Genomic DNA, 17,025 nt, shown 5'->3' with positions numbered 1-17,025 from the left:
TACCTTTGAAAATCTGGCCCCGTGACGTTCTTTGGGTTTTTAGAATGGGTAGATTTCATGCTCTGTCACCTGGTTTTTATTCATAGATTCATAAATTTGTATCTACACACTCAGAACAACTTTTGAAGAAATATTAATTCCATGAAGCTTCTCAGCTGTAATAACCACTATCCTCTGTTAATTTTTTCTTTTATTTTATTCTGTTCTGCCTGCTCACACCTTTAATATGTAAGCTTCTCCAGGCACAAGCTACTAAATATCTAGTACACATGATCTTTTGTACAGCTCAATGTATGTTGATGTCACTATGTAAACAATATTAATGTCTTTACAGTCCATGCATCACAAATAAATGGAACTCCCCTTTCTGAGTTATTTTTTTAAAGCAGGGATATTAGGTAGAGACCATCTCAGACTACTTCTTCTTATCAGTATTTTATGCTTTCCAACTCTAAACTTTTCTCTAAAAAGCACCCTACACTTTGTGAAAAAGACTGTGCCTATGGTAGTGATCCACTATCCAAAACATTTCATACACAGTGTCCAATTTTTCCACTGCCTTTGCTCCCTGTGTAATCATTTGCACCTCTGCAAAATGCGAGTAAAGCACTACCCTATCAGAATGGTACTGTTTTGTACTCAGTTTGCACAGGTGTAAATGACTACCCAAGATGCCAAGGCAGTAGATATCAAGCATGATTTCTCTTCCTTTTTCCCCATATAACCCAGTTAAGATATACCTGGGGAGTGAATGATGGACTACATGTTCCATATATTGAGTAGGGGTGGCTGCTGCTGTTAATTTTTACCAATCTACATTTTTCTCAAACACCTGTTGAGAGTAAATCCATGTTAGACAATCTTAAAATTATTCTGTGTCTGCTGCTTTCTGAACCTGTACTTATATGTATATTGCTTGGAAAAGATATGGTTGTCCCCACCTGTCCCTCCTTATGATTGCATGACCAGATAGCATTTAAGCCCCTACCACAAAAGTTCAGAGAGTTAATTCACCAAAATAATAGATTTAGTTAAATCTGGTCACTGTTTTATAAAAGGTCATTTAAAAATATTTGTATAATTACTTTCCAGCAGGAACTCTGTTGTTGCAGCCTGCTATTACACCTTGCTATGCTTTCCTCTGATAATTGGCTTCATTTACTTAATGGGATTTCCCCTTCCTTTTCTTTGGTTTCAGATGCGAGTGTCTCTCTGGTTTATGTGGTTTCCCCATGTGTGAGGCAGGCTCCATTCCCCAAATAGTCTCACGGGGAGACGGAACACCCGGCAAGTGCTGTGATGTCTTTGAATGTGTCAACGGTATGTGAAGTTTCTATTGTACATGAGAGGATGATTTTATGTGTCTGTGGGAGGTGTGGGTATTTGAACATTTGGAAAATAATTGCCTTAAGGATTGCTCAAGATAAAAACTCATCTGGAAACTTTGAAGTTGCTGTAATGGGGCAAAATGACAATAGAAAGATGTCAGTTTCTTATCCTTTCAAACTCGCTGCACTCCTTCCCCATCCTGAATTTGTTGGGATCTTTTAAATGTAGGTTTAGCACACAATTTGAATTGACATTCAAACTCTTCTTTGCCAGTGTTTTTTTTAAAAGTAGGGTTTTTTTGCTGCTCACAATCCTAGTTTTTGCACGATGATTCTAAAGACAAATATGCTCTTTGAGCAATTTGAAGAAACTTTTTAAGAAACATATATTTCAAAAGCAGCTTAGACCAACTCTCATTCTCATTCTTGACGATTGCTAATGCTTTGAGAAGACATTGTTTGAATAACTTAAACATTTTATACTTGAGCTACTGTACTTCACAATTGTTATACATTATAAGTGGGAATGGACACTTTTCAATTGATGATGGTGCTGTGGAAGAGGAGTGTTCTAGTGGGTCACAAGATGGGATGTATCTCAGGTGAATGCTAAAATGGGTATTGACACAGGGGTGTCTCTAAAAGTACATTGTCCCATATTCATCTGGCATATGCTTGGGACAGCCCTTAATTCTGAATTCTTGTGCCCTGTATGCATACAAGAAAAATGTTTTGAGTAGTTGCATATTGCGATATTACAAACAGCTTAAATGTTGATTAAATAATTAAAATGTAGTACTTGGCACATAATTAGCATCTTTACTCTGATAATAGTAGAGGAGGAGACTATATGAAAAGCAAAAGATGGGCTTATCTGCGTCAATGAAAAAATTACCATTGAAAGTAACTGATGTGTAGGGGATAAAACTGTACAGTCTGAAGTGTTAAATGGAACCTGTCTCATTTATTTGCTGCTTCATACATACATGTTGCATAGTCAACTGGCTTCTAGTTCCATAATCCTTAAAACAACTGTATCATTTTTGAAAATCTGCGTACTTGATTTAACTATAAGGCAGTGTTTTATTCATCATTCACTGTAACACCTAGATGACTAAGAAATAATGAGCCAGTTTCAGACATGTGTTCATTGGTGTAATTTATAGATTCTCTTACATAAACATCTAAGGCTTTATAACATTTTGTGACTACCTTGAACCTATTTATATCTAATTTTCAATATGTAAGAGTCAGAGTTGTTGCAACATATGTTCCATGGAGCTGGAAAGTAGGTATAAGAAGGTGTAAGTTAATAGCAGCTGTTCCCAATTTATTCTGACATGTATGTCCGTTGTATTTGACTTCCCGAGAGAGGCAGGATTTTCCTGAGATGCTACTTTAAAATGTTTATTGTGCTGATCTCATGCAGTTGACAGTGGTCTTGGGATTGTACTGTTACTTCCTTATCTGTATCATTGCCTTATCGTTTATCCTAAGACATTCCAAAGATTTGGCCCTTCTTTTTTCTTCTTATCCCTCAGATTTACCCATTGCAGTCTCACCTTGGTAGGTTATCAAACTTTGGCTTTCACATGCTATATTATTGAAGGTTTAATTTACTTGAATCATCTTCTCAATAGCATTGAGATCGCAGATGCACCTTTATCTACTATTTATTTTGATAAGTTAGCATCTGTTTATTGGGGTTCAGTCCATTCTTATGTGGTTTATTAGAATTTGTTAGCCTACTTTACACATTCTTCTATCGCTTGACTGGTATGATTGCTAAAATATTGTATAAAATCCCAGTTTACTGAAAATTTTTAAAGTTCTTAGTACTGTGGACCTTTGTCCAAGTCAACCTCATCACAAAACATCTGCTCAGAGAAGGTGGCTTTAAGGAAGTAGAAGTCAACCTCAATGAGCTGGAGGATTACTTTGCTAAGGGCACAACATTACTATGTAGCAGCATATCTAATACATATTTAGATATGTATTAGATACAACATTACTATGTAGCAGCATATCTAATACATGGCCCACAGTCATCAAGGGAGAGGAACAGAAAATGAGTCACCCAGGGAAGGAGCAGATGGGACAGGAGCCACCAAGGAAAGAAAGAGACGAGAGGTCTGATGGGAATAGCTGCTGAAGGAGTGGAGAGGAAAGAGGAGTTTTCCAGTGGAAGAGAAAACACAGAAGTGATGAAAATGGTCTTGTAAAACAAAGCTGGTGTAATTGACAGGATTAGAAGCTTGTTTTAGAAGGGTAACTGCTTAGATTTAATATACTTTGGTAAGGCATTTCACTTAGCAGTGCATGACATTCTGATTAAAAAAATAGCATTATACAATATCAATAAAACATGCATTAAAGGTTCAAGAACTGGCTAGCTAATTGATAGCGCTCAACAAGTAGTTGTCAGTGGGGAATCCTCACTGAAATGGGGTGTTTTTAGTGGGGTTCTTCAGGGATCCATTCTAGGCCTATCACTATTGAACATTATTAATCAATCATCTGGAAGTAAATAGAAAATCACTGCTGATTAAAATTTGTGGATGACACAAAGACTGGTGGAGTTGTAAATAATGACAGAGCACTCACACAGAATGATCTTCATCGCTTCATAAGCTGTGCCCATTCAAATAAAATGCTTTTTAATATAGCCATGTGCAAGATCATACATCTTGGGACAAAGAATGCATGCCATGCTTACAGAATGGAGGATTGTATCCTGAAAAACAGTGGCTTCATAATAACAATACGAGGTTGCAGTGTTATAAGGTGGCTAAAAAAATAAAACAAAACCAACCAAACAACAAAAAAAATGTGATTCTTGGATGTACAAATAGGGAAGTAAGAGTAGGGAGTTGATTTTTATCTCTGTGTAAGGCATTTGTGAAACTGAGACTTGAGGACTGCATACAATTCTGGTTCCACATGTTAAAAATGATTTCGAAAAATTAGATAGGGTATGGAAAGGATCCACAAAAACGATTCAGGGGCTGGAGAAAATACATTACAGTGAGATAATTAAAAAGCTCAGTCTTTTTAACTTGTTAAAAAGAAGATTGAGAGGTGACTTAATTATTGTGTAGCATTACCCTCACAGGGAGAAAATACCAGGTAGCAGAGGACTCTCTAATGTTGCAGAGAAAGGTATAACGAGAATTCACGGGAAGCTGAAGCCAGACAAATTTAAATTAGAAATAAAGCACAAATATGTAAAAGCGAGGGTGATTAACCATTGGAACAAACTACCGAGGGAGCTGGTAGATTTTCCATTCTCCAATGGATTAGATTACCGGTAGATTGAATTTGCCATTGGTGAATCCATGTTGACTGTTCCTGATCACCTTCCTCTCCTCCAAGTGCTTCAAAATGGATTCCTGCTCCATGATTTTGCCAGGTACTGAAGTGAAGTTGACTGGTCTGTAGTTCCCCAGGTTCTCTTTTTTCCCTTTTTAAAATATGGGCACTATATTTGCCTTTTTCCAATCGTCCGGGACCTCCCCCATTCACCACAAATTTTCAAAGATAATGGCCAGTGGCTCTGTAATCACATCAGCCAACTCCCTCAGCACCTTGGATGCATTAGATTTGGACCCATGGACTTGTGCACATCCTGCTTTTCTAAATAGTCCTTAACCTGTTCTTTCGCCACTGAGGGCTGCTCACCTACTCCCCATACTGTGTTGCTCAGTGCAGCAGTCTGGGAGCTGCCCTTGTCTGTGAAGACCGAGGCAAAAAAATCATTGAGTACTTCAGCTTTTTCCACATCATCTGTCACTGTTGCCTCTCCCATTTAGTAACGGTCCCACACTTTCCCTGACAACCTTCTTGTTGGTAACATACCTGCAATTGTGCCGTGGCCTTCCTGATTACACCCCTGCATGCTCTAGCAATATTTTTATACTCCTCCCTAGTCCTCTGTCCAAATTTCCACTTCTTGTAAGCTTCCTTTTTGAGTTTAAGCTCACCACAGATTTCACTGTTAAGCCAAACTTGTCGCCTGCCATATTTGCTATTCTTTCTGCACTTTGGGATGGTTGTTCCTGTGCCCTCAATAGGTCGTCTTTAAAATACAGCCAGCTCTCCTGGACTCCTTGCCCCCTCATATTAGCCTCCCAGGGGATCCTGCCCATCAGTTCCCTCAGGGAGTCTAAGTCTGCTTTTCTGAAGTCCAGGATCCTTATTTTGCTACTCTCCTTTCTTCCTTTTTGTCAGGCACATCTGACAAATCTTTCCATTTGTTCTTCACCAACATCTGCTATTTTCAATGGAAACTCTTGTACATCTGATGCTATATGCAGTCAGGTTGATAAGCACCTCTGGATGTGATTCAGGGCCAAATGAGTTTATCGTATAATTGATGACATGGTTCATAAGAGCTGTAATATCTTCATCTCTCTTTGATGCAGAGGCAAGGACTTGATTGTGGACTTTGTCTTCATTACTTTTGTATAGGCTGCATTTTTCTATCGTAGCTTTTGCATTTTCCTAATGTGAAGGTGTGTATTGTCATCGCTAATACTGACCTGTGCATAAATGTCACTGAATTAAAAAACGAGTTTATAGAATGTTTTAAAGGCTAATACTGCATGCATAGGTATTTACAAATTAAGACCTTCTACCAGGCAGACTAGATGATACATTGTATGTACAAAAGCTTACAAATGGAGAAGCATTAGATTAGGAATTTGTGTATACTTGTATCTACTCACTGTGCAGTACTAAGTATAAACATGCAATCTACTGCTACTGGTGCACAACCTTCAGTTTGAGACTAATCTGGTCAGCAAATTTCAGTTGAAAATATAGAAAACTATTATCACTTATGAGTAAGACTATGTTTTAGTCACTGGTATTTGCCTGTGACCTGTCTGTGACTTTTACTACAAATACAAGTGAATAAAACTTGGGTGGGGGCTGCCAGGGGGCCCAGTGGGCACTGGAGGAAGGTGGTTGGGCTGCTTTGGGTGGGGCTGCCTGGGGACCCTGTGGGTGCTGGGGGAGGGTGCCCTGGCTGCTTGAATGGGGGGGCGGCCCTGGACCCCCGCTGGCGCTGAGCAGAGAGGGTAGCGGGGCTGATAGGCTCCCTGCCTGGCTTTGTGCCTCCCCCATGCCCAGCAGCAGCAGAGTTTGGGTGTGTTAGGGGGCAGGAGGTTGGGGCACAGGACAGGGTGTGGCGGGCTCTGGATGGTGCTTACCTGGGGTTCTCCCTGTTAGGGTCAACATACCCCCTGTTGACTGGATTTCTTCCTACATCCCTCGGTCAGCTACTAAGTGGACGCATGGCCAGGCAGCTCTGCGGGCTGCCTCCTCCTGCAGGCACCACCCCCACAGCTCCCATTGACCAAGAACCACGGTCAATGGGAGCTGTGAAGCCAGCGCTCTGGGCGGAGGCAGCCTGCATAGCTGCCTGGCCATGCTTCCGCCTAACAGCTGACCGAGGGGGATGTCATCGCTTCCAGGGAGACCCCCAGGTAAACGTTGCCCAGAGCCTGCCTCATCCTGTCCCAACCCTCTACCCCCTCCCACACACAAACTCCTCCAAGACTGCCCCAGCAGTGGCAGGTGCCCCTGGCGCAGGGGCTGTCTGAACTGCCCCTGGTGCAGGGCACACCGGCTGTTGCAGCAGTCAGAGGTCACGGAAAGTCACGGAATCCATGTCTTCTGTGACCTCTGTGACAAACTCACAGCCTTACTTATGAGATACTTTGACGATTAAGAATCTAATGTGAAAACATTTCATTTTAGTATATTGCAAAATGTTGATAGTCACATTTTTTGCCTTATGCTAAACAGCTTCATCATTTCTGGAAAAAAAATAAACTTCCCTGTGCAAAACAATAAAAATCTTTTTAATACTTTGTTGTTTGGTAGCTATAACCAACAAGCACCCCATTAAGTTGTAGGAATGTAAACAGTAATAACTGTAGTGTTTCTGGAAACTACAAAAAATGACACTTTCTCATTTTGGTACCATTGTTTCACCTTGCCTACAGGCTTATATCTCCACATCATACTTCATCTAAATGTACATAAAATAAGCTTTCAAATGATAAATAACGTGGGTGTGTGTAGGGTGGGTACATTAAACTCCAAAAAATATGTCTCTGTTTGGAGAATTGCTGCATGCCTAAATAGTGTCTGTCTTTGCTCTATGAATATTTTTTGTGAATTTAATTTAGGTATGATTTGGAGGGCCTGTCACAAAGGTGTATTGTGCCTTTCTCTTGTCAGCTTGACCTGATTCTGCCTTAGCTATGCACCTTTCATTATGGGGGATAATCTGCTAGTCACAGTTCTTTGCAAATATTTATAGCAGTCTAGATTTTGTTTTGTCACCTCAGAAGAACTAGACTGATAAAGCGGTTGTTTTTTGCTTAACATACATAGGGGAATATGGCCTTTTTCCCCCATAATGTTCACGCTGTTATTTCTTTATGTACTATAATAATAGATAATTGAAAAGTACTTTCTTATGACAGAAATAACTCTTGATTCCTGTTCAGGATCAGGCTGAGTATTTAACTCTAATGCTGTAACTGGTGCTACTGGATCATGTTTTCATGTTCCCTGTTTGGTCTCGATGTAGTAGACCTCTTCTTTGTTGTTTTCGGGTTCAAATTACAGCAAATACCTAAGTTAGCAAGTGGTTAGGGCCACATGACAGCTGGATTCTTAAGAAAAGATAACATTTGTCTTGCAGATAGCATGGTGCTTTTCTAACGACGGTGTGTTAGTAATGTTGTCGTCATAATCATGGTTATATGTAGAGGTCAGTAAATGTTCTGTGTAAAATTGGTATACTAATTGGGAGCATATTATAGGATGCTTTCTAAAATGCTGTACTGTAGTGATTAAGATAATTCAGCATCTGTTATACAAAGAATAATCTCAGTGGAATAGGACTCTTCTCCCTCCTCAAAGCCTTTTACTTAAGTGATCAGAACTCATTCTTTGAAGGTGGTAAGAGTCAAGCTCAAGCTGATACACCTCTACCCTGATATAACGCTGTCCTCAGGAGTCAAAAAATCTTACCGTGTTATAGGTGAAACTGTGTTATATCAAACTTGCTTTGATCCGCTGAAGTGTGCAGCCCTGCCCCCTCGGAGCACTGCTTTACCACATTATATTCAAATTCGTGTTATATCTGGTCACGTTATATTGGGGTAGAGGTGTATGTCAGTAGAAAGTTCCCCTGCCCTGGATCATTCACCAAGAATGCTGTGGCTTGGCCTTTCCAAGGTATAACTGAGCTCTGTCAACCCGAGTGACCTCCACCAATTTCAACTTCCTCAAAGGTTCTGAAGATTGAGTATCAAATGCTGGAGATATATTGGTTCCATTATGTTCAAGGCTTTGTAAATGAGGACCTTGAATATGCCCTAGAATTACTGACAAAGATTTCAGAGTACAAAGCAATAGAGTGATATGATCTTGTCTTCCCTGCTTAGCAGGTAGGCTGCTGCATGTTCTACCAACCTTAATTTCTTGATGGTCTTTTGGATAAGCCATAGATAATGTATATTACAGTAGCCTGGAGGTGACAGAAGCATGGATTGCAGTGACTTTGTCTGTGGCGAGAGGAAATGGAACAGATTCTTAGCTACTCTAGATCTAGGAAGGCATTTTTTGCCTCCTGGAAGTTTGATTAGGCTAGCATTTTGTTTATTTAACACTGAAAGTGCTTGGTGCTGTATAACAGACCCAAATCAAAGACCGTCTGCCTTGAAGAGTTTATAATCTACGAAGTAGACATAGTAAAAACAGGACACGCTGGGAATTCTAGACAAAAATAACTTCATAAGTTTAAAAAAAACATGAAAAATATTCCCTCTCCTAGTTCCCAGTGTATTATAGTGGAGCACCAGGTCCACTGTACTTAAGGTTGAATATTGCTTTTTATTTAAAATTGAACTCTTAAATGCTCTATAATCTGTATCAAGTATCAGAGGGATAGCTGTGTTAGTCTGGATCTGTAAGAGTAGCAAAGAGTCCTGTGGCACCTTATAGACTAACAGACGTATTGGAGCATGAGCTTTCGTGGGTGAATACCCACTTCGTCAGATGCATGTAGTGGATATTTCCAGAGGCAGGTATTCACCCACGAAAGCTTATAATCTGTTTGTTTACTCAGATTGTCTTGAAATGGTTGTACCTCATGAGGGTTCTGGGTAGTTTTCATGGTACAAATTTGGGGACATTTGAGCAAGGGCTTCCAAAGATACAACCTTATTAAATGCATTGTACAAAATTGACTAATTTTTCTAGTCCACATCTGGAGCTTAGACTACGACTCTGATCCACCCCAAACTGATGTCAGTTGTTAAGGATTTATCTGAGATAGTGGATTGCACCTACTGCCCCTTTATGGGGTTTAAATTAGAGAAGTTGTTACAGTGTAAGTTAGGATCTTACTGTCAGTAGCTGCAGCTAGAGAGAATAAATGTTCATGTGTAGCAGGATTGGGGCTCTTTGGAAGCAAGAGGGATTCCAGGCAGCCTGTTCTCTCAGTGACTGGCTGTCTCAAGGGGACACTGCTGTGGCAGTTGAACCTTGGGTTTGTGTGATTAGACAGTTGACAACCCTAACACCCTTGCCCCACCCCTTCTTTGAGGCCCTGCCCCGCTCACTCCATCCCCCTTCCCTCAGTCACTCACTCTCCCCCACCCTCACTCACTTTCACTAGGCTAGGGCAGGGGGTTGGGGAGCGGGAGAGGGTGTGGGATCTGGAAGGGAGTTTGGGTGTGGGGGGGCTCAAAGCTGGGGCAGGGGGTTGGGGTGTGGGAGGAGATGAAGGATGTGGGCTATGACCAGGCGGCGCTTACTTCGGGCGGCTCCTGGGCGGTGGTGCAGTGGGGCTAAGGCAGGCTCCCTGCCTGCCCTGGCATCGCTCCTGGAAGTGGCTGGCATGTCCCTGTGGCCAATGGGAGCTGTGGAGGAGGAGTGGCATGGGGCCAGGGCAAGCAGGGAGCCTGCCTTAGCCCTGCTGCGCTGCCAGACTTTTAGAGGCCTAAAATCTCCCGGTTTGGCTTCAGTAGCCTCCGGGAGATAGAGCCCGATTCCGGGAGACTCCCAGCAAAACCAGGTGGGCTGGCAACCCTAGTTGAACATGAGATGTGCCTGTCACTGTGAGTTTGAGCCCTGTCTTTGGCAGAAATCTGATAATGATTGGTGAGCATGTACTCAGTTCCTGGTGTGTTTTTGTAGTATCTGTCAGGGTAGAGTCATAGATTTGTGGTGTTGGCATGCTGGGGCATCTCTCATAGAAGGCAGAGCAAAGGTTGAGATGTAGGGGTGTGTTATGTACCTTAACTTTGTATTTCCTGGTTTTCAGATGTGTACGTTTAGCCACTCTCTACATTCTGGAATGGCATAAGCTGCCACTGGACAACTGTAATTCTGTGTTAGTGACATTTTTAGGTATGTAATATGGGAACACCTTAGTTCAGGGGTGCTTTATAAATAAATTATAGCCTCAGTTCTCATAATCATCATCATTCAGGTGTTGTTTACTTTTCTCTGAAATAGTCAAATCTTTATTATTTAAACACTGTGTGTGTAAGTTAGCAGGACTGGAGCCTATTGCCAAGAATTTCAAAAGGGACTAGTGATTTGGGGTGCCTCAGTTTTTATGTGCTCAATCTTGTGATACTTTAAAACAGTTTGATTCTCAGAGGCTGAATGTTCGGCACTTTTCATAATTAGGCCTGTTCTCAGTTGGGTATTCAAAAGCACTTGTTACTTTTGAAAATCCTGGCCTGTATTTTATCCAAGATATATGGCTTTAACAATGTTGCATATTTAATGTAATATTATAATTTTATAACTCAAATGTTGAGATTCACACAGGTTTATTTGAGTTAGAGTGCCTATAAAATTAGCAGACATACCATTGTGGATCTGTAACATTCCATTTATCCTGCATGAAAAGTATGTTGTCTTCACCAGGGCTCAGTATTATTCAGTGGAATTTACCCGGTAGGGCTAAAAATTCCTGTGCAGAGCAGATGGAATTAGAGGGCTCAAAGATAATAATGTGCATAAAGCTACCAAAAAGCAAAGCATTCCAGGATAAAGCATTGCACCCCTGCTCTTTACAAAAATCTTGAAGCAAGGAGATGGCAGTGGCATGCTTGTGGGAGAGTTATTTTAAGGAAGAATGTACAAAAGACAAAAATATATCCCCCAGTTTATTGTCCAAAGCCTAAGATTTGGGAGGGGAAGCATGTAGTAGCATGATACAGCAGTGTCTGCGTCCATTAAAGTGTCAGTCTGTGAGAGAGACTTTGGTTGAACTATTATTCTTTCAAAAACTATGAAAATCAGCTGGGATTTTTCAGAATGACAATTCTAGAACAACAGAGGAAGGATATATATGCACTTTCTCTGCCTTAAATGGTAACTTGAGGGGGAAGGGAAGAGAGAGGTTTTTATTTCCTTTGGAGTTCTCCAAAAAGAGAGTAAGTTCCCAAATCTAATGGCCACAAATTGCAATTTAACTTAAAGCAAGATTTATTTGATCCAGAAAATAGAGAAAATCAAAAGTAAATAAAAGTTAAGTAGGATAAAACATGATTAATAGAGAGTAACAATTTAGCTAGCCAGACCTAATCTTAAATTTGCAATCTATTGACTGAGCAAGATTATAAATCAACAATTATGTTGCTCCTGCCAGCAGTACATTGTCATCCCCACCTCCATTTCCAGATCGAAAGACCCTCTCCTAGCTACTCCATACAGAGTTTGTGAAGTCAGGTATTGAGTTTTAATTAGCATGCTAAACTTTGCAAGTACTCACACTAAACAGCTTCATATAGTTAACATTGACAGTACGTTTCCCTATTTGGACTTTGGAGTGTAGTGAGCATATAATGATATTCTTGCTCCCTTCAGAATTTTTCAGTGTATTGTCAACTTTCCAAAAACCCCTCACCCTATTTGGTGACAACTGAATAAATATTCCATTGTTAGGAAAAGTATTTTCAAGTGTTCTGTTGTTTTCTGACCATAATGGCTGCTTTATTTTTCTCAGCCAGAACTACTGGCTGGCAAGATTTATTATCTATAATATACAATAGGTAAATCATTCACTATTACACCTCCACCCTGATATAACACAATCCGATATAACATGAATTAGGCTATAACGCGGTAAAGCAGTGCTCTGGGGGAGTGGGGCTGCGCACTCCGGTGGATCAAAGCAAGTTCGATATAATGTGGGCTCACCTATAACGCGGTAAGATTTTTGGCTCCTGAGGACACTGTTATATCGGGGTAGAGGTGTATTTATATATCCAGTACAGTTAACCTTGGATTGCAATTTAGACAGTCATGCTGGCCCAATACTATCTGCTTATGGCTCTTCCTGAGTGTTATAGTCTCTTTGTCCAGAGCACATCTCACCTCCTCGCTGCATGCAGCCCTCTGTACATTGCATACTGCATCAAGGATGAAGTGTCCCATATCCTTGAACACACTCTGCTCTGTCCCCTGATGCCATCACTTCCATCTGCTATTGCTACCTTGTTGAACATCCTCGTTGTTTGTTTTTCCTTAGTTCTTGAGTGTTGTAAAAATGTGTATTATTAAAAGTCTGTCTCCAAAACCAAACTCTCCTTGCCTAACTTCAGCCCACAAAACAGAATTGCCCAGTTGCGCTGGTATACCTCATCTGGTACAGATAGAGCTCTAATGGTTTTATGAGCTTAGCTCGAACTCAACACTTCCATTAAGTTTTGCTTTTTCTATTTTTTATTAAACATAAAGGGAAAACTTTTAACAGTGATCTCTGCAATGTTAAAACAGAATGTGTGACAATCTAATGTGCTGATCTGTTGCTATAATTGATATAAAAGCACGTGAGGTTACTCTGAAAGTTTTACACTAGACTGCAAGTTTGATGAAGTTGAGATATTTATTGCTTTTTGGTATGTTATAGACAGAAGAAAACATTATGGAGTGTTGGAGTGCATTAATCAATGGTATTGTAGGCATTGTGGAGGTCTTATTTCTGAGCTCTTTATGTTTTGGGTGGATAAGGTGTGTCCTGATGCAATCTTAACATCACTAAATGGAATTTTCATGTGTTAATTATACTAATGTATGCTTGTGTTCATAATATGTATATGTGTGTCTTTCTATATATAAACATATTTTTAAATGGGAAATGGTATGTGTATATATGGCAAACATAAACAAAAAAAAAAGGATTTTGCTCAGACTTTCAGAAAATACTCACTTATAGGCTGAAACAACACGTGGGAAGTCGCAGCCTGAAATGAGAACTTTTGAGAATGTTACTAGCATAGTGAAAACTGGAATTATAATTCGTTGCAATTCTATAGTCCAGTGGCCTTAAAATTCCACATGCCCTTCTAGAACAGAGTGATTTTATGTTGGTTTTTTTGGTTGCATTTTTGTTTTTACTAGTGTTTAGTGGTGTTAGATAGAATTCACCATGTAGTGCAGGTGAATTCTAAGTCTCCAAGTCTAACTACAGTGGTTTCCATTAAAATAGTTATTAAAGTCCATTAAAATGTAAATAATTAACTTACTCTTTTCTAAGTGTAAGGAATGGTGTGAATACCATGGTACCATTAATTAGGCAAGAGGCAAAACTGTAAATACTTTCACAGTGATCACTGTATAAAGCCTTCTGTTATTGAAAAAGGTGTAGTAAAGCAATATTTGGAATATGCAGAGACCAGGATATTAAGTTAGGGACTCTAGAGTGATGGCATGGGCTTCCCCTAATACCAACTTGGCAGTGTGCAAAACAAGAAGTAAAGAGGGGAAGATGCCATTTTCTTATAAAATACTATATGTAAATGGTAGAACACCAACTCTTAATGCCATAAACTGTTTTAAGTTCCCCTTCCTCTCTTTCGTTCCCTTTGACAGATTCTATTTTCCCCATAATCCTGCATTTTTGACTCTGTTTACACGGTAAATGCCTGAGGATAGGTTAGGGGCTGTTTCTTTAATAGCTGTGTAATGCACCATACATTTATGGCACTTAATACATTTTTATTAGCAGTAACAGTAATATTGCATCTGTAAATTACAGTTTTGTTTTAGTCCAAACCTCTGTTTCATTTTTGTGAAGAAATCTTTAGCAGATACAGAACTAAATGACTTACAGGTAGCTTCAACAATTGTCATCATAGGGAGTATACAGTATGACCAGCAGTGATAACGCAGTAATCTGTATTCCACATAGCTTTTTATTTGTGTTTATGCTTGCAAGTCAACTAAAACATATAGTAGTATTATGATATTTAAAATTGCTAAGGGCTAATGCCCCAAGCATATATCACATTCATGTTTCTTCACTCACTGAATAGCAGAGTAGTTGTAAATACAAAACACACAGTATGCTTCTCAGTAGTATTGTTGATACCAACATACAATTTTAAGTAGGGCTGTCAAGCAATTAAAAAATCGTGATTAATTGCACGATTAAAAAATTAAGCATGATTAATCAAACTATTAAACAATAATTGAGTACCATTTATGTAAATATTTTGGATGTTTTCTACATTTTCAAATATATTGATTTCAGTTACACCACAGAATACAAAATGTACAGTGCTCACTTTATATTATTTTGGTTACAAATATTTGCACTGTAAAAATGATAAACAAAAGAAACAGTATTTTTCAGTTCACCTTATACAAGTACTGTAGTGCAATATCTATCGTGAAAGTGTATCACAAGATATTTACGTGCCAGATGTGCTAAAAATTCATATGTCCCTTCATGCTTCAACTACCATTCCAAAGGATATACATCCATGCTGATGACGGGTTTTGCTCGATAATGATCCAAAGCAGAGCGGACATATGCATGTTCATTTCGATCATCTGAGTCAGATGAAACCAGCAGACGGTTGATTTTCCTTTTTAGTGGTTCAGGTTCTGTAGTTTCCGCATCTGTGTGTTGCTCTTTTAAGACTTCTGAAAGCATGCTCCATACCTTGTCCCTCTCAGATTTTGAATGGCACTTCAGATTCTTAAACCTTGGGTTGAGTGCTGTAGCTATTTTTAGAAATCTCACATTAATACCTCCTTTGCATTTTGTCAAATCTGCAGTGACAGTGTTTGTAAATCCAATATGCTGGGTCATAATCCGAGACTGCTATAACATGAAATATATGGCAGAATGCAGGTAAAACAGAGCAGGGAACATACAGTTCTCCCCCAAGGAGTTCAGTCACAAATTGAATTAATGAACATCATCAGCATGGAAGCATGTCCTCTGGAATGGTGGCTGAAGCATGAAGGGGCATATGAATGTTTAGCATATCTGACACGTAAATACCTTGAAATGCCGACCACAAAATTGCCATGTGAATGCCTGTTCTAACTTTCAGGTGACATTGTAAATAAGAAGCAGGCAGCAGTATCTCCTGTAAATGTAAACAAACTTGTTTGTCTTAGCAATTGGTTGAAAGAGAAGTAGGACTGAGTGGACTTCTAGGCTCTAAAGTTTTACACTTTTGTTTTTTAGTGTGGTTATGTAACATAAAAAAATCTACATTTGTAAGTTACACTTTCATGGTAGAGATTGCACTACAGTACTTGTATGAGGTGAATTGAAAAATACTATTTCTTTTGCTTATTTTTACAGTGCAAATATTTGTAATAAAAATAATATAAAGTAAGCACTGTACATTTTGTATTCTGTGGTGTAATTGAAATCAATATATTTGAAAATGTAGAAAAACATTAAAAATATTTAATTTCAATTGTTGTTCTATTTAACAGTGTGATTAAACACAGTTAATTTTTTGAGTTGATCACGTGAGTTAACTGCAGTTAATCAACAGCTCTAATTTTAAGTTAATCAGCTTTCTTTCTTTTCATTTTAATTAAGGTTCCTATTAATTGTAGCAATTTCTTCCAGGAGTGTGTCAGCTACCCTGCTGCATAGTAAAGGAATTCTGTCATTGGAGGTTGTTGGAATCGTGTAACCTTTAATCATTTTATCAACAGACAACTGTCTTGAGTTTCACTTCCCTTCTGGCTGGCTGGGAGCCCATCGATACTGCTACAGAAAGTGCCAAAACTTGTCTATAAACAGACACTGAAACTTCTTGTATAGCTAGAGTTACTGTGCAAAATGACTGCCTAGTGAGGATATGGATTGCAAACTAAATGCATCTCTAATCTTTTCCATGGCCCTAATCAAAGACAGCCACCAGCTAAGGATAGCTTGAGAAATCTCAGTAATTCAGATCTCATTGTGGGCTGGTGCAGCCTACTGCTCAAAACAAAGTAATGACTGACATGGATCATTTGTATGAATGTTTAATTAATGTGGAATACAGTTGCTCCTAATATGGAGCGATACTCATATCATAGAAAACAACTGCAGTAGGTTAGGTAAGGCAAGGCCAAGTAGGGAACAAATAAACCCAGAAGCATGCGGTACAAATAATTGAAGGAAAAAAGAACTTCCTGCAGATAGTCTGCTAAGTTAAATGAAAAAAAGGCAACCAGGGTTCAAAAGGCAATTCAAAATCTTCTTTGCAGTCATTCTACTAAAGAAAATTACAAACACTTTTCATACCCAGGGTTTTTCCTTTCCACTGGGTGGCTCTGGCTTCTAAATCAATTCTGCCTATAGTAGGAGATTCACAAGAGCTCATTTCTCTTTCAGGGCCTGATCTAACCCCTTATAAAA

General features: G+C 39.4%; 1 protein-coding gene across 4 annotated transcripts in view; it reads left to right on the top strand.

Moving 5' to 3' along the window:
- The window catches only part of CRIM1 (cysteine rich transmembrane BMP regulator 1), a 315,765-nt gene that overhangs the window by 152,279 nt on the left and 146,461 nt on the right, over window positions 1-17,025 (top strand). For 3 of the 4 annotated variants that reach the window (XM_039532907.1, XM_039532908.1, XM_039532909.1), the window contains one exon: window positions 1,199-1,320. The exons of the other annotated variant lie outside the window; for it this stretch is intronic. In XM_039532907.1, the coding sequence (XP_039388841.1) occupies window positions 1,199-1,320 (122 nt within the window). The remainder of the gene's footprint in view (window positions 1-1,198; window positions 1,321-17,025) is intronic. 4 annotated transcript variants of the gene reach the window in all.

Source organism: Mauremys reevesii, linkage group 3 (assembly GCF_016161935.1).
Source record: "Mauremys reevesii isolate NIE-2019 linkage group 3, ASM1616193v1, whole genome shotgun sequence".
NCBI classification, from domain to species: Eukaryota; Metazoa; Chordata; order Testudines; family Geoemydidae; genus Mauremys; species Mauremys reevesii.
This window is presented reverse-complemented; position numbering and strand designations above follow the sequence as displayed.